Genomic DNA, 24,182 nt, shown 5'->3' with positions numbered 1-24,182 from the left:
GCTATCCATGCCACTTAGCTGTCTCTAGGTGGGAGGCTCAAATGAGATCATGTATAGAATGTGTTTCCAAGTACCATGATGCTTTACAAATGGCAGCAATGATTATGGACAACTTCTGTCAATTCGTCCCTCAAGATCTCTCTCCTATCTACTCCTTCCTTTCGGCTCCCACAACTGCAACCTAATGGTGCTCTGTGGCATGCTCTCTTCCCCTTTCACCCGGACTACTGCAGAAACCTTCCAGATGGACTTCTTGTGGCCAGTCTCTCCCTCCCTAATCCATCCTTCACACCCCTGACTGATACATAGGTCCGACTATGCCACTCCCTTGGTTTCAAAGGCATAGACTTAAACCCTGATAAATCAGTGGAAGCCTTCAAATGGAGGATGGATATTTCCTTTTAGGAGAACCTGGGAAGGAATTCCTGTTCAGGTACAGGTTGAATTTTAAATTTTATTCCAATCAATTCATCAGATCATAGGAATATGAGCCTAGAAATGACATTTGGTCTACACTCTATACCTTTCATTTTACATAGGTAAGAAGAGTGGTTGGATCACGCTTCCACAAGGGTAAGAAGAGACATGATTCAAATACAAGACCTCTGGCTCCACCTCCATCACTTTTTCCAAGGTACCACACTGCCTTCAATTGAATTCTATTAGACAAACATTTATTAAACCCTTACTATTTGCAAGGGGCAACAAGATGGCACGGTGGATAGAGTGCTGGGCTTGAAGTTGGGAAGACATCTTCCTGAATTCAGATCTGATCCCAGACATTTACTAGCTGTGTGACCCTGGGCATGTTACTTAACCCTGTTTCTCTCAGTTTCTCCATTTGTACAATGAGCTGGAGAAGGAAGGAAATGGCAAACTACTTCAGTATCTTTGCCAAGAAAACTCTAAATGGGGTCACAACGAGTTGGACATGACTGAAACGATTGAACAACAAATGTGTAAGATGTTGTGCTAAGTCCTTGAGAGAGAAATACCAAAAAGAATACAAATTACCTGCCCTCAAGGAATTCATGTTCTGATAGATATTTGTTTGGTCTCTCCTAATCTCAAGATTCTTAGATCCTCTAAAGCATCAGCTCAAGTGCCACCTCCCACATGAACCCTTTCCTGATTTCTCCCAGGCTGCTAGTAACTTCCCCTCAAAATCGGTATCTATCACATGCTGTCTCCCCCTAAAGAGAAATCTTTTTTTTAGTTACTCAAACACTAGTAATTCTAAGAGAAATCTTTCTAATAATTAGAGCTGTTCCAAAGTGCAATGGAATACCTTGCAAGGTAGTGAACTCTGCAACACTTTTACATTTATTTGGAAAGACAGCTTGGTTTAGTGGATAATGGGCTGGCTTTGGAGTCAGCAAGAACCTGGATTTGAATCCCACCTCTGAAATGTAGTATTTGGGTGAATAAAGGCAAATCTTTTAGTCATCCTGGGCCTCGGTTGAAAGCAAAGACTTTTTCATTTTTGTTTTTGTATTCTCAATTCCTCACAGAGTGCCTGGCACATAGTAGGCACCTAATACAAGTCTGCTGATTGATCCGCTGATTGACAATTGCATTGATAAATAAGGATGGCTCTGGTGAAGTCCCAGACATCACCACCACACCTAGTTTCATTCCACCCAAGGCTAGGGATGAGCAGGAGGAGACATTAGTCCCTCTCTTTCTCTTTTCTTTTCTTCTGACCCTCAGCACCTCCTCTTTCCCTTTCCCTTCCCTTCATTCCCTCTCTGCTGCACATAATAGTGCCATCAGAAGAAGGAGTCAAGGATGGGGGATGTAAGCAGCAGCTTCTGCTCTTGCTGCAGCCGGGCACCGCCCCCAGCGTTCTCAGGGCAGCAGGAGGCCCCTGTTCTAATAGCACTCAGAGCCCGGGCAGTAATTACATTATTATTCGAGGCTTCAATTTCGAATCCATTTTCTGGCCATTTCCCTGTGACTCTGTGGCTCACAGTCATTGCCGGAATCCACAGTCTGAGTGCAGAGTGGTTTTTCTCCTTCCGTGGCAATTGTAGTTAAAGCAAGAATTATCCCAATCAATTTGTGTCTTAAAAGGAATTGAGCAGCCCAGAGAATAAGTGAAGGGACAGGAGCCTGGGGAGTGCTGGGTCGATTCCAGACTTACTCTGCTTTGGCCAAGAAGAGAAACAACCTCAGTCTAAGTAGTACAGAGAGAGGCTTTGTAGCCTGCTGGCTGGAGGCTGGGCCCCTCTGCCTGCCCTTTAGACTCCTTTCATGAGGGAAGGGCAAGCCTGGGTCTTCAGAGCCTTTGACCCTCCTGTGCCTGTGTTAGATGGGAATCTGGAGCCATTTCTGGTTTAGGAGGTTAAAGGGGGTGTTAAGCATCACCCCCTCATCTCAGTACATGCTAGCCTCCTCCAGTCAACAAGCCTAGATATCCAGCTATTCCATCCCTCACTGGTCTCTGATCAGCAGAGGAGATTCATATGCACTGGGCACAGCCTCAGAATTTGTGAATGAACACCCAGTAACCACAGATTTACTCACAGAGTGCATGACCCTTTCCCTCCCATCCTGAAGACTTTCCTAGGCTGCTTGGACTTGACCACTTAATCAACAATCATCTATTAATCCTCTATTTTATGCAAGCTAGGTCTCTGGGGTTACAAACACAAAAATAAAGAGTTCCTGCCTTCAAGGAGCTTATATTCCAGGGGTTCTCAACCTGGGACACATAAATTTGCCTTTTAAATATATTTTGATAAATGTATTCTATATAATTAGTCTCCTTTATAATCTTAGATAGTTCATTTTCTGTATTTGTCTATTTATTTTTAAACCTTCTGCCTTAAAATCAATACTAATTATCAGTTCCAAGGCAGAAGAGTGGTAAAGGCTAGGCAGCTGAGGTTAAGTGACTTGACCACCGCCACAAAGCTAGTAAGCATCTAAGGCCATATTTGAATTCCAAACTTCCCGAATCTAGTACTAAAGTCCTATCCATTGTGTTGGCTGGTTGTACCGAGGAAAGACTTCATTTGGCAAGGAGTACTTGAGCTGACCTTTGAATTTTATCTTTATTTTATTCCAATAATAAATTTACACATAACTTTCCAAAGATACATAATTCATGTTGTCTCCCTCCCCCCTTCCCTCTCCTTTCCTGGAGCTGACAAGCAATTCCATGTATTATCACTCAAAACATATTTTCATATTATTCATTTTTGTAAGTGAATAATCTTAGAGAACCAAAATCCCAAACCATATACCCAAATAAACAAGTGATAAATCATATCTTTTCATCTGCTTTCTTTTTCATAAGTCCCTTAGAATTGTTGTGGATCATTGAATTGCTGTTAGTAGCAACATCTATCACATTTGATCATCCCAGAATATTTCAGTTACTGTGTATAATGTTCTCCTGGTTCTGATTATTTCACTCTGCATCAGTTCACGTAGGTCCTTCCTTGAGCTGACCTTTGAAAGAGGTTAGGGTTTCTAAAATTCTGAAATAAGAGTGGAAGGCATTCCAGGCTTGTGGGAAAGTCTATTCTAATTCAGAGAGAGTCAAGATGGAGTGTCACTTGGGAAGAAGAGCAAGGAGACCATTGTGTATGGCTAGACTGAAGAGTGCATAGTCCAGATTATAGACTAAGGAACTATAGAATGAGCCTAGAAAAGTTAAGTTGGAACTAGATGGTGAACTTTAAATGTCGGAGAAGCCAAAGGAGCTCGACAGGGTCAGACCTGTGCCTTAGGAAAACCACTCTGGCAGTCAGGAGTATAGACTAGAGCAGAAAGAAACTTGAATCAGGAAGATCAATGAGGAAGCTTTTATATTTGTCCAGATAACAGATGATGAAGCTCTGATCTAGAGTCATGTCCATGTGACTAGGGAGAAGGGGATGGTAGGAGCAACTGTTGAAGTAGAAATGACAAAATTTGTTAACTGATTGGATTTGTGAGTAAGGGAGAAAGAATAGTCAAGGATGAACTCAAGGTTTGGAAGCACAGGGGACAGAGAAAGACATGGAATACACAGTTAGCTTTGCTTAAGACTAATAGCAGAGTCTGCACAGGGAAGCATAATGGGATTCATTTTTTAAAGACATCCACTGTTCCCAATTTGGGGTCCCGCAGAGGGGACATAGGTTTCCCTTTTACAGATGAGGAAACTGAAGCAACCAAGATTAAGTGACTTGTCCAAGGTCACAAAAGTACCTGGGTGACAGATTTGGGACAGCACAAGGAAGTATAATGGAATTCATTTTTTGAAGACATCCACTGCTCCCACATTGGGGTCCCACAGAAGGGACACAGACTTCCCTACACCACCAAAATAGTTCCTGACACAAAGTTAAGAACCCATGTTCTCTATTATAACTCATCTATTCCTTTCTCTTCACTGAAATGTCCCCCAACCTAAATTGTCTCTCTTAGACTATCAACTAACCAGCTAATTAATTAATAAATGCACATTTATTGGACAGCTAGGTGGCACAGAAGATAGAGTGCTAGGCGTGGAGTCAGGAAGATCTGAGTTCAAATCTGTCACCCAGGCACTTTTGTGACCCTAGACAAGTCACTTAATCTTGGTTGCTTCAGTTTCCTCATCTGTAAAATGAACTGGAGAAGGAAATGGCAAGCTACTCCAGTATTTTTTACAAGAAAACACCAAAATGGGGTAAGGAAGAGTCAGATATAAGTGACCATTGACACATTTACTAAGCTCATATTATGTGCAAATATGAATGCTAAATACAGGGGATCCAAAGACAAAATTAGATAGTCCCTGTTCTCAAGGAGAACCTTCTAACTAGGGAATATAATATATTATTGTGGAAAGAGGTTTGAAGACTGAAAATCTGAGATCATATCCTATCTCTGTTGCTTACTCCCTATATGAACTAGTACAAGTTTAATTTAACTAGACCTCAGTTTACTCATCTGTAAAATGAGGCAGTTGGACTACATGGCCTTTGAGCTGGTTCCTTCCAGGACTAGATTTATGGTCCTCTGATCACAGGATACAAAATGAAGGCATAGTGATGGGATGATGCACTGTCAACTAGTGGAATCAAGAAAGGTCTCTTAAAGGGAGTTAATGTTACTTAATAATTTGAACTGAATGTTCTAATCACAGACTTGCCTGTCTGAAGCTGCAGCCTGGGCCTGAGCTCTGAGATTGGGCCAAGATGAATGTAAAGTCCTTTGTCCCCAGATTCTGCCAGCTCCTCAGTCTCTCAACCCCGTGTGGGCAGAGCTTTCTGAATTTGGCTTTTCAGCCACAGAAAGGGGATCCCTATGACTCCTGTTGGAAGATTCTGGCTTTAACTTCAGAGCCCCAGGAGACCTTCATCAGAAGGCTCCCGGAGGAAGAGTAGGAAGTCTGGAGACTCAACACAGTGAGTTTGGCTATAATAGGACTATATAGTACGGCAGGGCCATGAATGATAGCTTCAGAAAGCCCAAAAGTGTGAGAACCTGGGAGGTAACAGAAACAAAGCAAGATTCTAGTTCTTTGAAGTGCCCAGGAAAGGAGGGAACCATTCATATGCCCAGCTTCACAAGGCCAAGATCTCTTGTACTGAGCCAGGCCTTCTAGGCCATGACCCAACAAGGATGTTATTAAGTGTGTTGTTGGGTTAAGCTCTCATGCCCTGAAGGGACTTACTTGAGAACTTGGTCCAATTGGCTGAGATTTATCTTTTACCTCTCATGCTGAGGGGGAAAAAATCACATATTCGGGATCCTCTTTTCTTTTTCTCTTCCTCTATTCTTTGTCCTAATTTATTTATGCCTTCCTCCTCCTCCCTTCTCTCCTTCCCATTTCCCTCCTTTTTTTTCTCACCTCTACCTCAATTTTCTCCCCAATTCTGCTTCTCCTTCTTAGTCCTCCTCCTCTCATTCTCTTTTCTCTTCCTTACTCCTCCCTTCTTTCTCTCACTCTCTTGATTTTTTCCTTTCACTTTTACCTCTCCTTCTATCTCAGAGTTGGAAGGAACCTTCTATTCCATGCTTGATTGAGAATCTTCTCTAAAATATCTCTCAAAGGATGGCCATCAACTGGGGAATGGCTAAACAAGATGTGTTTATATTTGTGATGGAATATCATTGTGCTATAAGAAATGATGAACAGGATGGTGTTTCAGAAAAATTAATTGATGCAAAGCAAAGTGAGCAGAATCTGGAGAACCTTGTACACAGAAACAGCAATATTGTACCATGATCAACTGTGCATGACAGCTATTCTCAGCAATACAATGATCCAAGAAAATTGAGGGCCAATAATGAAAAATGCTATCCACCTCCAGAGAAAGAATTGATGGGGTCTGAATGTAGATTGAAGAACACTTTTAAAAAAAACCTCACTTTATTTTTACCTTTTTTGAGTCTATGTTTTCTTTTACGACATGGCTAACATGGAAATATATATTTATATGTTTTGCATGACTTCACATGTATAATATATATCAAATTGCTTGCCTTCTCAAAGAGAGAAGGAAAGGAAGAAAGGGAGAAGATGTGGAACTCATAATTTAAAAAACAAATGTTAAAATTTTTACATAATTGAGAAAAATAAAATAAAATAAAGAAACATATTTTAAAATATCGCACAAAGTGGTCATCCCCGCCTTTGCTTGAAAACCTCCAAGGAGAGGGAACCCACTACCAATTTTATTCTACTTTTAGATAGCTCTAATGGTTAGGAAGTCAATCTCTGCCATTTCTATCCATTATTCCTAGTTCTGAGCCAACCTTTCAAATCCTTGAAGACAGCTATCATGTCCTCACTAAATTTTCTCTCCAGGCTAAACACTACTCCATCCCAGTTTCTTAAATTTATCCTCGTATGATCTTGAAGTCCACAACAATCCCTATTCCCTTCCACTGGGCCCTTTTAGGCAATATCATCAATTATTTCTAAAATCAGGCACCCCAAAATAAAGATAATACTCCAATTATGATCTGACCCAACCAAAGAAATGCAGAACGATCAACTTTTTTATGATTAGTGAATGAAAAATCATTTATTAAGCACCTACTATGTACCAGGCACAATGCTCGTTACTGTAGGTACAAAGACAAGAGTGTGACAATTCCTGCCTTCAAGGGAATTACATTCTAGTAAGGTTAGACAAGACATAAAGGGGGTGGTAGACAGTAAAGAGAATTTAGTATGGGGAGTCATTGGGATGGTTAGAGAAGCCAAAGGGAAGTCAGTTGTCATGCCTTTTCTAGTAGCCATAATAGCACTGATTTGATTACTCTTCCCAGAGCAATCAGAGAAGGTGGGGAGGGAAGTGGTGTTAGTTAGAACACATTAAGTACTTACTATGTATCAGATACTGCTATATGCCAGGTATGCAAAGAAAGGTGCATCCCCTGCCTCAAGGATCTCACTGTCTATGGGGGAGGCAACATGTCAACACTTAGGTGTTGAGCACTTCAGGGAAGGTGGCAAGAAGGGCAAGTGAAGCCTGGTATAAGACCTACCAAATAGAGATAGTTATCTGCACTCACTGACCCTCCAGTAAGCACCCAGCACTCAACACCAGAACAAAATTAAAAACTGAGTGGATTAGTTCCCCCAGAAAGAAATGTGATCTCCGGATCTTTGTTCTGGAGAGTCACTAGTCCAGTATCTTTCAATCTAGCCTAACAACTCATGAACTTTTGTCATTGATATGGCCCATAGTTCACTCATATTGAATTTACAGTTCTCTAAGACCTCCCAACCTTTTTCATATGAAGTGTTATCCTCCTTCAACCTAGACTTGTAAGGCTGATATTTTGAGCCTAAATAGAAGACTTTACATTTATCCCAATTAAATTTCATGTTATTCAACTGTCTGATGTTCTACCTTGCTGACATCCTCTTGGATTCTGACTCTGTCACTTAATATCTTCTTACCATCAAGCTATCACTTCCTGATTTATATAATCTTCAAAAACATATTAGCATGCCTTTGTACGTTTATTAACAGAAATGCTTAACAGCAGGAGGTTAAAAAAATCAGTTAGCACAATTCCTAGCATATTGGAGGTGCTTAATAAATGCTTGATGTTTGACTGGACCAATAATGGATTTCGGAGACACCCCATTTGACACCTCCCACAAAGCTAACATTATTATATTCTTTAACAATCATTCGTTAGGTCATTCAACTTCCCTCTTATCCCTCTCTCCTCTTCTCTCCTTCTTACATTTTCCCTCCCTTTCTTCCTTTTCTTGTTTCTTCTTCTTCCCCTCTTCCCCCTCTCTCCTCCATCTATATTCCTTTCTCTTTCTTTCCCCATTCTCCTTCTTTCTTCCTCTCACTAGTCCCCTTCTTTTCATCTCTCTATATTTTCCCTCTCTCTAAATCACTACTCCAATAGTTTCTACCACTTTCTTTTTTACCTCTTTCTTCTCTCTTCCTTTCTTCATTTTTTCTCCTCTCTTCCTTTTCCTCTCTTGGCATCTTCTTCTCTCTCTATCTCTCTTTTCCTCTCCCTCCTTCAAGTATTTTCCTTCATCTATTTTTCTTCCTTCTCTTCTTTTCCCATTTTATTCCTTTCTCCTTCCTTCCTCTTCCCTTTCTTTCTCATCCTTCCACCATCTTGATCCTCTTCTTAACCCACTCTTCACCTGTTTCCCTTTTGCTTTGACCTCTCATTTCTCAACTCCATATCAACCTTTCTCCAATTATCTCCTATCCTACTTTTTTCCTCTCCTTTGCTTATCCTTCTCTTTTCTTTCTCTCTCTTATCTTTTTCCCTTTCTCTTCTTTGATCTTTCTCTTTCTCTCCATTGTTTCTCTTCTTCTCTTTCAAGTGCTACCCCCAACAGAACTAGAAATAAGTAGGCTTCCTAAGTCTGGGAATACCATGAACCTCCAACCCCTAACCCTATATTCTTGGTGATGGTTCTAAGGCCTTTAGGCAACTTGGGGCTAGAAGAAATTCTTCCTCCATGGAAGAGTAAAGTCAAGTAAGAGACTGTAAACTTACCTTTCTTGGTGGCTTCAAAGCTGTCATGGAAGTGTATCCTCTGAATATCATAAGTCAAGGTGGTATTGGGCAGCAAAGTTCTGTTTCTGTTGATGATGTTGGCAGAAAATCGAAAGGCTTGTTCCTCTGCATTCATGACCTGGGCATTGGGTCCATCTGCATACTCAAAGATCCCTCCTGCAATAAAGAGTTCCTAGAGTTAGCCTGAACTGAGGAGCTTTCCTCTGACTTCCCCCAGCAGAAGTCAAACCCACAGCACTCAGAGATCAGGGAGGGAAAAGCCAGATTCCTTTACAGAATCACATCCCTGAGGAACTCTCATCTCCTCTTTCCCTTCTACATGGCCTCTATTCTTTCAGACACCTACCAGTCAATATTTATTACATTTCTATTGTGTTCCAGGTGCTATGCTAAGCATTGAGGATACCAAGAAAGGCAAAAGACAGTCCCTGCCCTCAAGGAGTTTATAATCTAATGGGAGAGATGACATTAATAGAAGGTTAAAAGTGGGGAGGAGAGGAATCACCAGTACAGATGCATAATGAAATACAGAGGATTTCAGGCAAGTGGGAAATGAAGAGATGACTAGCCTGAGTACCTTCCTTAAATAGAGGATCTGGGAGGAGCTCTCTGCTCTCCATCTTCTCTGATTAGAGGAAAGATGGGGCCCCACACCAACATGGGAACTAAGGCCAGACTTCCTGAAATATGTGGGGAATCATAGGATCAAAACATAGAAACCTGGGTTTAAAGAAGGAAGGAAACATAGATTGAATCTATCCTCATTTTTACAGATGAAGAAATGGGTAAAGATTATGGAAAAGACTTGTTTTTAAGGTCACACAGTAGTAAGTGGTAGAGACGATATTTGAATGAGATTTTTACTCCAAATCTAGTTTTCTTTTCTACTATACTACAAAGAAGCTTCTTTACCCTACACAGGATCAAAGGGATAAAATTACCTGAACCTCAGCCATGAAGGACAGAGGGATGGATCTGGGTCTGAGAGGAAAAGATGGCCCTTGGAGGCCAGCTTGAAATATAAAGTCCTCTGCTCAAGGCATACCTAATGGCCATTCTAACAAGGTCAACCCTCTGTTTCCCATCAAGGAAATCATAAGAGCTCACATTTTACAGTGCCGTATAGTTTATTAGGCACTTTCTTAAAAATAATCTTGTGAAGAAAGCAAGGGAAGGATTATTCCTACTATATATGGGTGAAGAAAAGGAGCCAGAGAGTAGAAGGATATTTTATAGCTATCTATGCAGTTACTGGCAGAGTCAGCACTCAAACCCAGGTTTTCCTAGCATACTGGTCAGAAGGAAACCAGAAGGTCTTAAGTAAGGCAGCAAGTTTGGAAGTTACAGGGTAAGGAATGCTGATGCTTCCTCATCAATTCTGTGTTCTCAAATAACATGCCCAAGTAGGTTTGAGGTTGAGTGCTTTTTCTCCCAAAGGTCTGTCCCTCCTAACTCATCTTCAGAAAACTCAAAAGGAAGAATAATGGAATGGATCAAAGCAAAGCTGGAAGTAACCTCAGAAATCATCCTGTCTCATCTCTTCATTGTATAGAAGGCCAAATTGAAACCTAGAGAGAGGAAGTAAACTAACCAAGGTCATGCAGCCAGTGTGACAGAGCCAGGATCTAGTGAGTCCTGCCCCTGCTCTGACTTCTTCTCACCTCCTTAAAAAGCTCATCTATTAATAATCAGCCAATTATCCCTCAGGCTAACTGGGTAGTCCATAGGCTTTCTCCAGTGCAGAGTAGGAAGGAGATCATGGAAGATAAAATAGAGCACTGGAACCCTGAAAGTGGGGAATCTATTTATCTTCTTTCACCAGAAGAAGCTGGTGCTGACCTTCAAATCTGAACCACCCTGACTCCTCACCTCTTAGAAGTCTTGGCTGGGGGTAGCTAAGTAACCCCGTGGATTGAGAGTCAGCCCTAGAGACTGGAGGTCCTGGGTTCAAATCTGGCCTCAGACACTTCCTAGCTGTGTAACCCTGGGCAAGTCACTTAACCCGCAGTGCCTAGCCCTTACTGCTATTCTGCCTTGGAATCAATATACAGCATTATTGATTCTAAGATGGAAGGAGGAGGAGAAGAAGAAGGAACAGGAGGAAGAGGAGGAGGAGGAAACAGCAGTTAGCACCCCTTCTCTTCTTCTCAAATGATTTTACATATGTACATACATATAAACATATAACATATATGTATGTGCACCTGTATGTTTATCATGAGTGTTTACTTAAATCTGCTTGCATGCTGTGTCTCACCCAGTAAGATAATAATAATATCTAACATTTATAGAATGCTCACTATGTGCCAGGCATATAATTATTATCTCATTTGATCCTCACAACAACCCTTTGAGGTAGCTGTTATTATTATCCTCATTTCATAGATGAAGAAATTGAAGTAGAGATTAAGCGACTTGCCCAGGGTCACAGAGCCACTAAGTATCAAAAGCCAGATTTCAATTCAAGTTTTTTTTTGAGTCCAGGCCTGGTGATCTATCCACACCAGGGCAGGGATTATTATTATTTTTTGTGTATCATTGGGTACTTACTGGGTACATTAACAAATGCTTGCTGGACTGGAGCCAACATTCCTCAGAGAGGGGGCACCCACGGCTATGGAAATATAATAGGGATTATCACCACTAATGTAGACATGATGGAACTGAGGAGCAGACCAGGGGAGATAAAAGTTCCTGGGGGAAGAAAAGGCTGGCAGGGGATTGAGGAGAGGAGGTTCCCAGAAACAGCAGTTTCAACTCTTTGGCAGCCAAAATAATCCCCTCTCCTCCTTCCCTTACCCTATCTATAATAGCTAGCTTGTAGGTTTTTGTAATAATAATTATAACAAAAATAATAAGAGCCAAGATTTATACAATGCTTTTAAGATTTATAAAGCACTTTACAAATGGTATCTCACTTAATCTTCACAGTAGCCCTGCAACATAGTTAATAATATTATCTTCACTTTAGAGATGAAGAAACTGAGACAGTCAGAGGTTAAATGACTTGCCTAGGGTCACACAGCTAGGAAGTAGATGAGGCTGGATTTAAACTCATGTCTTCCTGACTTTCAAGCTCAGCCCTTTTACATTTTGCTTCACCTACATATTTAACTTCACCCAAAAGACCACATTATAAAGTAATTGCTAATTTTACAGATAAAGAAACTGAGAGTCAGAGAAGATAAGTGATTTGAGTAGAGTCACAGGGAAGCAGCTCTGAAGCTCTTCATAACTCCTCATCACACACACACATATATATGCAATATATATTATATATGCTATATCCATATACAATATATACAATATCTTAACTCTGTAGCTAGAGTTCTTATTGGGAAGGAGCCTATTCTTGGGGTAGCAGTGAGACTGGAGAGGGGATGATCTCTGGGAACCCAGTTCCCAAAGGTTCTGTCCTCTGGAAATAGATTCTGAGTCAGAAGAGGTAAGAGGAGTCATTAAGGGCAAGGATGGCTTTCCCGGGGACTAGCACCTCCACTCTGAATAAGTAATCACAGAAAACTCCCCCACCCCCAAATATTATCCATGTGAACTTGTGGTCTTGCTAAAGAGTCAGACCCTAGTTGGAGAGAAGAATGATACAATCCCCTGTCTATACCAGCAACTTCCCTTGGCAGAGTGGCTGTTCACGTTTACTTCCAGCTAAGGACCCACAGTGGCATAGCTTCTTCTGCAATTGCTTGCTGTCTTGACACTTCTGACTGTTGACCACCAGTAATCCCTTTTGCTGTTGGTTGCTTGTTGTACTGATCGGAGCTCTCTCTTGAGAAGTGGCACCCCCTTTTCTGAATGGCTTGCTCTGTTGGTAGCCTCCTCCCTCTGTGATGACCCTCATCCACTCTGCTGTATTACTCACTTCCCTAATATCTCTGTGTGTGTTGACATCTCAAATCTCTAATTGATCTCACTTTACATACAGCAGGGAAGCTTTTTGAGAGAGGAACACTTAACAACTTAATAAATGCTTGTTGTTGATAATAATAAGACATACTAGCTCAGAGATGATAGTGGGAAAGGCATCTCTGCTTAAGTTGCTGCTGAGGGACAAGAGAGAGAGTAGAATCCAACCCCAACCCAGGCTGGGTTCCAGCATCTCCTGAGTCATCCAAGCTTCTTTCTTGTCTTTAATGTGAATTCCTGGAATATCCATCAGGCTCATACTCAAACGTAAGCTTCCAAACATTCACTAAAGCCAAGCGGAAATAACTCTTGAATGAGCTGTCATTTTTGATTTTCAGTACTTTTGTTTGCTTCCATTAGTACACTCAAGAATTAACTTTGTCCCAAGGCCATGAACAGAAGTTGATAGACCTAAAAAAGCCTTCATGGAATGAAACCACATACTAGGGTCAAAAATATTTAGAAGGATACTGACCTAGAAAGAGTTATGATTTGTCTGACTTCAGATGGAACTTAGATATTTAGTTCAACTCTTTTTTTGCACATGGGGGAAACTGAGGCCCAAAGATAAAAAGAAATCTGCCCAAGGTCACATAGCCCTCCACTGGCATAGCAGGAACTGGAACCCAAGATTTGTTGCCTTCTTGGCCAAGAGTTGTTTCCCCATCTCCACTAAAATACCATACTGCTACCAGGGAACCTTAATATAAGATGGAATTTTCCACATGTAGAGGACTCCATCACAGTTTTGCTCATATACAAAAAGTCAGTAGCTGCTCTGAGTGAGAATTCTTTTTCAGGTCTGTCCTCAAAAGAACAAAACACTGATCTTGGCTTCTCTTGGTTCCCTTCCTTCCCATACATTCTTCATGATCGTTATTTAAAGAGGCTAATAAGTAGGTTGGCACAGTTGATTAATGCATAGTCTTAATCATGATTGCATAGTGTAATTGGCATTAATTTGAAGAGCTAGTTAATTATGAAAATAATTGTCATTGCTTTCAGCTTTAAAACAATGGCAGCAAGGAGCTGAGCCTTTGGGATTGCTAAGGAAATCAAGGACCAAGGGTTGGGCTCACAAGATATTAGGGGCAGGAGCCACTAGAGAGGGCCCATGTGGGTTGCAAAAGTTTCCACAGAATATAAAATGCCAAAGCTGGAAGATTTTCCAGAACATAGAACTGAGAATGTCAGAGCTGGAAGGGAGCTTAGAACATAGAGCATAGAAGGTCATAGCTAGAAATTCTTGGAAGATAGATTACAGTATCAGAATTGGAAGAGTCCTTGAAACAAAAAAAAATAAAGAGTATCAGAGCTAGAAGGATAGGATATAAGATCTGGACACACCTTAGAAGAACATAGACCGTCAGAATCAAATGACACCTTAGAACAGGGAGAAAAGAATGCTATATCTCAGTCAGGCAATAAATGTTGATTAAGTATCTCCTATGTGCCAGGCATGGTGCTAAGTGCTGGGGATACAAAAAGAAGCAAAAGACCATTTGTGCCCTCAAGGAGGTCACAATCTACTATGGCATGAGGCCAGAGAGACCTTTTGCACTGTCTGATCCAATTCTGTTAAGTTACAGCAATTGCAACTGACCATCAATATGCCTGTCACCATCACAGTCAATGAAGAGGAGATGGATTCCCAGACTTGGGGAGTGAGTTCAAGATCTTTTTGGCCACCCCTGGTCCTTGTACCACCCAGAGGCAGGAATATGGGGCAGTGTCATGCTATGCTCATTAGCCCATAAAAGCCAAAGTTAAAATAGAAACTCCCTCAGAACTAATAATTCCTTTCTTGAACCTCCTTCCCTACAATGCTTGCAGGCATTGTACCATCCTGCTCCTCCATATCTTACTATTCTAGGTATCACAGCAGATAGAAAACTGGGCCTGGAATTAGGAAGAACTGAGTTAAAATCCAGCATCAAACACTTACTAGCTGTGTGACCCTGGACAAGGCAATTAACCTTTGTCTACCTCAGTTTCCTCAACTCAAAAATGGGGACAATAATAGCATCCATGTCTCAGGGTTGTTGTGAGGATCAGATGAGACTGTAGTTATAAAGTGCTTAACAAATAAAGTGTTTGGCCCATTGTAAGCACTTTAAAAATGCTTTACTGCCTACCTACCTACCTACCCTTGGTCAGCCTCAAAGTGCCTCTGGCTTCAGATTCCAGACACAGAATAGGAAAAACGACACTTAGCATACAGTTAATACAGTCTTCAGATCATGTTAGAGTCAGTCCTGTTCCCTCTAGAGCCCAACCTCCCTTTCCATACCTGTAATTGCTATAAGGCTTTCTTCCAAGGCCTCTTGCTAAGCTACTCTTCCTCTACTAAGACCATAACATTATGCCATCGCCTCTAATAACGTTAGAAACATTGGAATTTTTTCTACCAAACCCTAAGATTCTCACCAAAATCTAGTTCACATTCTTCAAACCTCTCTCCATTTATCACAGACACTTCCTGTGGGGTGCCAAAGTTTTTCATCCTTCTATTCCCCACACCCAGAGCAATGTCTTCTGCTCAGTAGGTGCTTACTAAAAGTGTCAAATTTGAATTTATTGAATGTAATATGCTCAATATTAGTAGGCTCCAGCACTGGGACTTCCACATAACACATAATTAATAGCTAACATCAATCTATCACTTTCCTGTCTGCCATATCATCATGAGGTCTGATTTATGGCCATCCCCCTCATCTCCCCACCTTTGGAACCTCAGACTTCTTCCCTAGGTCCCCACCCCTGATGGGTGAGCTTTTGACTTATCTTTTTGGAAAATAGGCTTGTATATCACTTTCCAGAGGAAACTGAAGTCTTCAGACTAGATGACCTCTAAGGTCTCTCTCTTCCAGCCCCATAATCAAAATCATAGGTAAGTAAGTGGGTAGTTAGCACATCCAAAAATATGGCCATAGTTACCACATTTGTAAATGCATACAACATTCTGTCTCTATAGACTCCATCTTCTCTGCCAAGAAGAGGAAAGGATCTTTCATTATAAATAGGGTATCACCCTTGGAGTCAAGAAGAACTAGGTTTAAATTCTACCTTCCATATTAACTGGTGTGGTCCTGGGATTTAACTTCTCTATTTCTTATTTTCTTCATTTGCAAACTGGGAGAGAGTTGGACTCCATCATTTGTAAAGTCTCTTATTCTAAATCTATGGCCCTATGGTGCTATGGTCGCTAGTTCACTGTACATTTACTCTGCACCAGGCATTATGTGAAATACTGGCAGTACCAAGATAGAAGCAAAATATACCCTACCCTCAGGGAAAGAACATGATTCATGTAACTATGGAAAAATATTCTAAACAAACAAACAAATGAATGAATGAATGAATGAATGAATGAACTTTAAAAAAATACATACCCTACTCTCAAGGAAGCATACATTCTATTGATCGAGAGATGCTCTTCTCTAGGACCAATACTGTTTGTTACAGCTACAGATGGAGTTCTTGAGAAGAGAGGCCATCAACAGAGCTTAGGGACTGACCATATGTAGAGAATGGTGATGAAGGAGAGGAAGGGATCAGAGGTGACCCTGAGATGGGAAGCTTGAATGATTAACAGAGACAGGGAAGTCCGAGGGAGGAGCTTGCTTGGGTAGCGGAAGGGATATAAGGAGCTCTCATTTTCCCATCCCCCTGGGACAGCTCTCAATTGACCCCGTGGGCTCCCCTTGTGTTGTTTTAATTGATCTGCCGTATGTCAAGTTTTGTCTGTACAACATAGGGACATGCAAGTCAAATATTTCTCTATCGACCTAGGCCAGAGGATCTCTAGCAGCTTGGCTTGCTACCAGAGACCCAGAAAAAGAGGGGAGGGTGTCATTATGCTGGGGAAGTGGGTGATCAGAACACTGGAGGAATGATATCTCAATGCTCTGCCTCCTCCCTCCCCTTGTGGTTAACTGTGAAGCTGAAGGAAGGGGAGTGACAGGGCTGGCCAGGAAAAAGCAAGCCGATAGATCAATGAGACTGTCTGCAAAACAGGTCCCTTTGCTCTCATCTCAAAGACCAGCCAAGACAGCGCAACATGTGGACACACACACATACACACACTCCTCTGTGAATTTTTTATTTATTTTCAGAGGCAGGCCTTAGTTGAAGGGTTTAATATCCACCAGCAGAAACCGAGGAAACGGCTAAGGATGGAGGGGAATTTGAGATTAGGAAAATGGCTTACAAACAGCTTTCCTCACTACAGGGCTGTTCATAAAGTGAACACAGCATTCCCCTGAGAAAGGTGTGCCAAGTGCCTTTCCTAAGAGGCATCCTAGCATACAGAAAGGATGGACTCAGCCTGGGTTTGAATCCTGCCTCAGCCCCTTCTTAAAGCTCCCAGGGTGGTGGTGAGGAAAGCACTCTACTTAGCCTTAGAATGCCATGGCAATGGGAATTTGTCATCTTCATTTTGCAGAGGACTTCCCTGGGCATCAGTTTCCCTACCTGTAAAATGAGACATTTGGATTATAAGACCTCTTAGGTCTTCTTGAGTTCTTTGTCCAATGTTTAGCAGAGTCCCTGGTATAAAGTAGGTACTTAATAAATGGGTGTTGATTTATATACTGATTGACTGATTGATACACACAGTCACCCCTGATGGAATAGAAGATCCTCAAAGGTAAGACTATTTCGGTTTTTGCCTTTTGCGCTCCTTGGAATAATACAGTGTAAGAACTAAATAAAGTACTCCCTGATTGATTAATTGATTGACTCCAAGTTTGGTTGTTTTTGCAATATGGCTGCTGTCTTTCAGATGCAGTATGTTAAAAATGCAGAATCTGAGAGTTTCAAGTTGGGATAGACTTCAGAGGTCATCTGATCCAGAGGTACTAAATATGAGGTCCAAGGCACCCCTCAAAGAGTTCATGGATCTATTTCAGACAGTCTGTGACTTGGAAGGGGGAGAAATTACATCTTCATTTCAATAAAAATTGGTTTTCTTTGCATTCCTGTGTATTTTATTTTATGCATTTAAATATTTCTCTGAACCTAAATGGTTCAAAAAATTGTTAAGAAACCTTGGTCTATTCTAACCTACAGTTAGACAAGAATCTCCTCTATGACAGTAATATGCTTGAGAAATGGTCATCCAACTCGGTCCAACAAGCAACTGTTAATAATAATATCTGGCAATTGGATTGCACTTTAAGGTTTACAAAGTATTTTATTATCAAATGGAAGTTCTTTGAATTTGTATCCCCAATCCTTAGCACAATTACTGTCACATAGTAGGCATTTAATAAATATTTATTGATGGGTAGATACAAACTTATTTAAGCTTCACAATAACACTGAGCTATTATTTTGCATTGTTATCCCTCTTCATTTTATAGATGAAGAAATTGAGGTTTACAGAGATTGTAGGAATGAAATAGCTAGATGACACAGTAGATATAGCTCTGGGACTAGTGTCACAAACATCTGATTTCAAAATTTCCCTTAGCTACTTACTAGGTGTATGAACCTGGACAAGTCACTTTATCTCTACCTTTGTTTCCTGATGTAAAATGGGGATAATAATAGTACCTACCTCCCAGGGAAGTTGTGAGGTGAAATGAGAAAATATTTGTAAAGTGCTCTGCAAGCCTTAACACTACATAAACACTAGATATTATTAAGTGACTTGTTCAACATAACACAACTAATTGTTATCAGAGGCAGTTTATGAACCGTGGTTGACTTGACTTCAATGCTCTTTTTGTTAAAAATCATTGCCCCTATAATGCAAAACATTAGGAAGGTACAGAGTACATAGATGCAAAACAAAACAAGAAATATTTGAGAAATGCCCTCAAGAAAAGAATATTCTACTAGGTTAATAAAAATATGTAAATACATAAGGATATGCATAATCAAATGAAGAGGAGGGAGAGTGCTTACAATTAGAGTGATCTATTTATTAGTCAACTAGGCTTTATTAAGCACTTATTACTTGCCAATCACTGTGCTAAGAATTGAAGATACAAAGAAAGGCAAAAAGAGTCCCTTTACAAAACTTACAATCTAATTCAGGAGGAAATGGAAAAATAACTACATACAAACAAGATGTGTATGCACACATATGTGTACAAACATATATGTACTGATGTGTATACATACATGTGTTTGTAAGTGTATGTGTCTAAATACATTGGTTTGTGCATATGCATTGCATGCATGTACTCCTGTGTCTACATGTGTGTAATGGATATGTGTATATACATGCACACATAATACATATACAAAAGATAAAATGGAAACAATCTCCAGAAGGCACTAAGAACTGAGGTTTAAAGGAAGCCAGAGAAGCCAGGAGATGGAGGTGAGGAAGGAGTATTGCAGATCAGGAAAAGTTTCTCATACTAGAAGGCATGTAATCTGAGCCTTGAAGAAGCTAGGGATTTTATGAGGCAGTGACTGGAGCATTCCAGGTACAATGGACAGCCTGTGCAAAGGTACAGAATGGGGAAATAGAGGACCAGATTTGAGGAATAGCAAGTAGCCTGGAAGACTGGAATTAAAGAACATAAGAAGGGGCAATATTCAATAAGTCTGGAAGGGATCTAGGTTCTTAAAGGCTTTAACTTCTAAATTGAAAAGTTTGCATTTTGTTTGGAATAACAAGTAGCCACTGAAGATGGCTGTGTAGGAAAGCATCAAAATAATCCAAACTTTGCTTAAATATCCCTCAGGGAGGGGGATGCCCCTAACCTCCCAAGGTAGATGATTCCATTTTTGAATAGTTTTAATTAATGTAAGGCAGACTAGAGACCAGAATTTTACAGGTAGGCAAACCGAGGCTTGAAGCAATGAATCAGCTTGCCTTAGGTTATTGAGTTAGTGACAGAACAGTGTTTTTTTACCCATATTTTTGGGCTCCTAGGTCATTACTCTTTTCTTGAAACTTTATTACCAAGCTAATATGCATTCACTTAAGACTGTCTTCAATTTAAAAGAGGGGGGATTGTCTTCTTTCTCACCTCCTCTAGGGTCCCCCCACCACTGCACCCCACACTATCATAGCCAAGACTGGATATCCACAATGAATACATGTTCTGCATGCAGCAGTTGTACTAGGTCACTAGTGAGTACACAGAGAGGCTCATGCCTAACTAATGGGGCTAAGCTAAGGGGGAGGGGCTATTCTCTGGGTGGCAAATTTATGACAACCAAGAGTAAGAAGCTGGGCTCATTAGCAAACTTCAGAAACAGGGAAGACACAGTGTTGACTTGATGAATAATAATGCTAACACTGGCAGGTTGGCAGCCGGAGTTTCCGGGGCTCAGACAGCAGCAGGTCAAAGCTTGGGGGCATTTCTGAGATCCAGAAAGGGAGAGGAGGTAGACTGGGGGGAACTAGGGCATAGACCATGAACAGGCCATGAGCCCCTCCCCCTCCTCTCACTGCCCCATCCTCTTGTATTTTAAATACCAATTGCTATGCAGGTTAAATACTTATTCAGCTGCTGCATTTTAGCTTAAAAGCCAGCTAATTGATCTCTAGAGATCCTGAGTGAGCAGTCAAGAAACGGCCCTAATTAGAATCAACTTCTAGTTCTTTTTTCTTATCACTTTTTTAAATAAAGAAAATACAATTGTAATGACAGGGTCCCTGGCATCAAGGAGCAAATGTGCATTTTATTTTTAAGGAAGCAGCAAAATTATTTGTTATTTCCTAATATAGAGAGTTCCTGCCTGACCATGGAGATACCTAGTCAGTGAAAAGTCTCATAGGTGGGAGCTGTCCAAGGTAGTGATCCTTATGATCCTTATGCTGGTCATGCAAAGGCGCCCTTTTCAGTTGGGACCTCCAACAGGTGGATTCTCTCATACATGAGATTTCTTGCAGGCAAAATGTCTGAGAGGTAGGAGATCTCCTACTTCTTTCACAGGCAGGATTTTTAAAATTTATATGCTTAGAGTTCAAAGGGAACTTGGAGATCATGTACTTTTCTTCAACTCCCTTCAGGGACTCCCTCATTTCCTTCAAAATTTAGTTCAAATGTCTCCTTCATGAGGACTTTCCTGATTCTCCTATATACTGGTTTCCTTGCCAAATTACATTGCATTTATTTGTATATACTTATATGGGTACAAATTTCCCCTGATAGAATGTAAGATCTTTGAGGATAGGGACTATTTAATTTTTGTTTTTCTAATCTAGCACTTGCACATTATAGGCACAAAATAAGTATTTACTCAATAGGTATTTACCTACTGATTGATAGTCCATTTTATAGAAAGGAAAACCAATTCAAAGAGAAGGGAATGAATTTCTCAAAGTCACTCAATGAGAAAATGGTAAAATTGAAGCAAAGCAAAACAAAAAAATCAAATCTCTTCATTGTCAAGCTAGAAAACTTTATAAATGCATGGTGCTGCCCCTCATATCTCCTGGATGGGAGGGGGCAAAAAAGAGTATGGATATCACATTCTTAATGCACTGAAAGTAGGGGGAAAGTGCTCCCTATAGGCTATCTGACCTCAGGGATCAGTCTGTGGCTAAGAAATAGAGCTTCTGAGGGAAATTAGACTCATCATCAGAATAAGAAAAAATAGTCAGTTATTGAGGTAATCATGCATAGTGGGAATACTTTTAAATGAAACTTACTATAAATGTATATTTTAAAATGAGAGACAGTCTAGCATAAGGCATAGAAAATTGGCCTTGGAGTCAGGAAGACCTGGGTTCAAAGCTCAACCTCTACCATAGAATGGCTGTGTGACCCTGGGAAGTTACTCAACATCTTAATCTTCCCAAGTAACTCTAAACCTGTAAGTTGAAGTGCTGATGTGATCTACTTGGTAAAGGGAGTTTTCCTATTGTGCTATAAGGATTGGTGATCTGGAGGATTTCTATATGAACTGGGAAAACCCTAGTGAACTGATGCAGAGTGAAATGAACAGAACCAGGAGAACATTATACACAGGAAGTAAAACATTGTGGAATAATCCAATGTAATGGACTTTGCTGCCAGTAGCAATGCAACGAACCAGGAAACTCCTGAAGGACTTATGGGAAAGAAACCAATTGAGAGAAATTATGGGAGTAGAAATACAAAAGAAGAACATATGACATCACTTATTACATATATGGGTAGGTGTTTTGGGGTTTAGGCTTTAAAAATCATTCATAAAGCAAGAATGAATAATATGGAAATAGATATCAAGTGATAATATTTGTACAACCCAGTGGAATAGCTTGCCATCTCTGGGAGTGGGAAGGGAAAGAAAATGAATCATGTAAACATGGAAAAATATTTAAAAATAAAATTTTTAAAAGTAAAGGGAGTTTCCCATCTGGAAGTTCTCTAAAGCAATGAAATCAGAGCTCTGGATGAAAGTAGGGAAAAGTATTCCACAAAATTCTGCTCTTCATGGAACTTATGAGTTTATTTCATGTTAATCAGTGGATACTGGGAAGGCTCATATTCTACTATACTGGTAACACACAGAGGAAATAATGGTCAAACTTTCTATAGGATGTAATGATATCTTGTTGTGATCTTGCCTGTGATCATGATTGTGTCTGAACCATGGGAGATACCCACGAATTCCTCTGCCTCCTATTTCATCATCTTCAATGAACATCACTAGAGTCCAAGTGCTTCAGAACTAGAAGAGACTTCAGATATCATCCTCCAATCTCCCTTCTCGGAGAGAAATCATCTCTATAGCATTCATGTCAGGGACCATCCATGTAATACACACTAGGATTAGGAACTCACTACCACTTGAGACAATTAATTCCTGTCCTAAACAACTAATTTTCAACAATGTGTTCTTCCCATCATGTTGAAATCTTCCTCTTTTTAACTTGAGATATAGTCAGAAGAGCAATGGGTTTATAATCACAGGACCAGAGTTTGGATCTGAGCTCTGTCCCTTGTACAGAGTTCTTCAATGTGTGATTTGGGGTTAGTCATTATATTCCCCTGGACCTCACATTCCACCATACTGCCAATCACAGCTCCTCACTAGGATACAGAAAAACAGAGGTGATATTTTAGATTAGGGGTTCTTAATATTTTTTGTGTCATGGTTGGGGAAAGAAGAAAAGTAAGCATTTACTTTGTGAGAGAAGTGTGCTAAGTACTTTACAAATGTTATCTCATTTGATCCTAATGGTCCTGTAAGGTAGGCATTATTATTTCCCCCATTTTATGGAAGAGGAAATTGAGGCATATAGCAATGAAGTGACTTGCCCAAGGGTCACAGATATTGTAAGTGTCTTAGGCTGGATTTGAACTCAGATCTTCCTTAGTCTAGACCTAACATTTTGTCCACTGACACCACCTAGTTGCCTCTTTGTCAGTTGGGTGAAGCCAATGGATACCTTCTCAGAATCATTTCTAAATATATAAAATAACATACAAAGGGGTTATAAAGAAAACTAATTATATTGAAATATAGTTATCAAAATATAAATATTGTAAAGTTCATAGTTCTCTGGCTAAGGACCTTTGTTCTAGATGCAAGGACAAAAGGAGATACACTTGGAAGTGAAAACAGCTGGCCAGGATCATCTGTAAAACAAAGGTGAAGCAAATGATATAGACTAGAGAGTCACACTTTCAGATATGATGTCATTTTTTTGTGCTTTACTTTGTATATAGAATAGCTCATGATTTGGGTGGCTATTTGTTTGGGTATTTTGCTTTAAGTGCTTGTTAAATAAGTTCAGAATTTAAAAAAAAAACAAATTTAAAGGGAAAAGAACCAAAGAGGTCATTATCTCCTTCATGTCCCTATGAAAGTTTCTGATTTCTCCTTGTTTATCCCCTAGAGCCAAGTCTAATCTCTTTTATACAACTTCAAGTCACTTGTGATTTATTTTCTATATCCATTTTGCATTTTTTTTACCTGGGAGCATGTACTTTCCTACTACAGAATGTAAGCTCCTTGAAGGCAGGGAATTTTTTTTTCTTCCAGTCTCTAGTACCCAGCAGAGGACATTTGACAGCACATACCTGACCAGTTATTTAGAAATTGCAATGGAGGGAGGGGTGAAGTGGAAACCTTTTGAAAAAGAATGAGCACAGAACTTCCAGAGAGGCATAACAGTGAGAGGTGGGTAGGATATTCACACTTTTACCCAGTCTGATAAGCCAAATCAGGATTATAGTCCTGGACTTTGTCATGAATTTACCAAGTGACCTTGAGCCAATCAGTTGTTGAGGGGATGGGTAGTTGAACTAGACTAGAGATTTTTAGCCTGGGGTCCATATTCATAGCCAGATTTAAGAAAGTTCATGAAC

The 24,182-nt window shown here is 40.3% G+C and overlaps 1 protein-coding gene across 3 annotated transcripts in view; it reads right to left on the bottom strand.

Moving 5' to 3' along the window:
* Window positions 1-24,182, bottom strand: part of GRIK3 (glutamate ionotropic receptor kainate type subunit 3) — a 350,540-nt gene that overhangs the window by 163,412 nt on the left and 162,946 nt on the right. For all 3 annotated transcript variants that reach the window (XM_044671492.1, XM_044671491.1, XM_044671493.1), the window contains exon 2: window positions 8,974-9,150. In XM_044671492.1, the coding sequence (XP_044527427.1) occupies window positions 8,974-9,150 (177 nt within the window). The remainder of the gene's footprint in view (window positions 1-8,973; window positions 9,151-24,182) is intronic.

This window comes from Gracilinanus agilis, chromosome 3, assembly GCF_016433145.1.
Source record: "Gracilinanus agilis isolate LMUSP501 chromosome 3, AgileGrace, whole genome shotgun sequence".
NCBI classification, from domain to species: domain Eukaryota; kingdom Metazoa; phylum Chordata; class Mammalia; order Didelphimorphia; family Didelphidae; genus Gracilinanus; species Gracilinanus agilis.
This window is presented reverse-complemented; position numbering and strand designations above follow the sequence as displayed.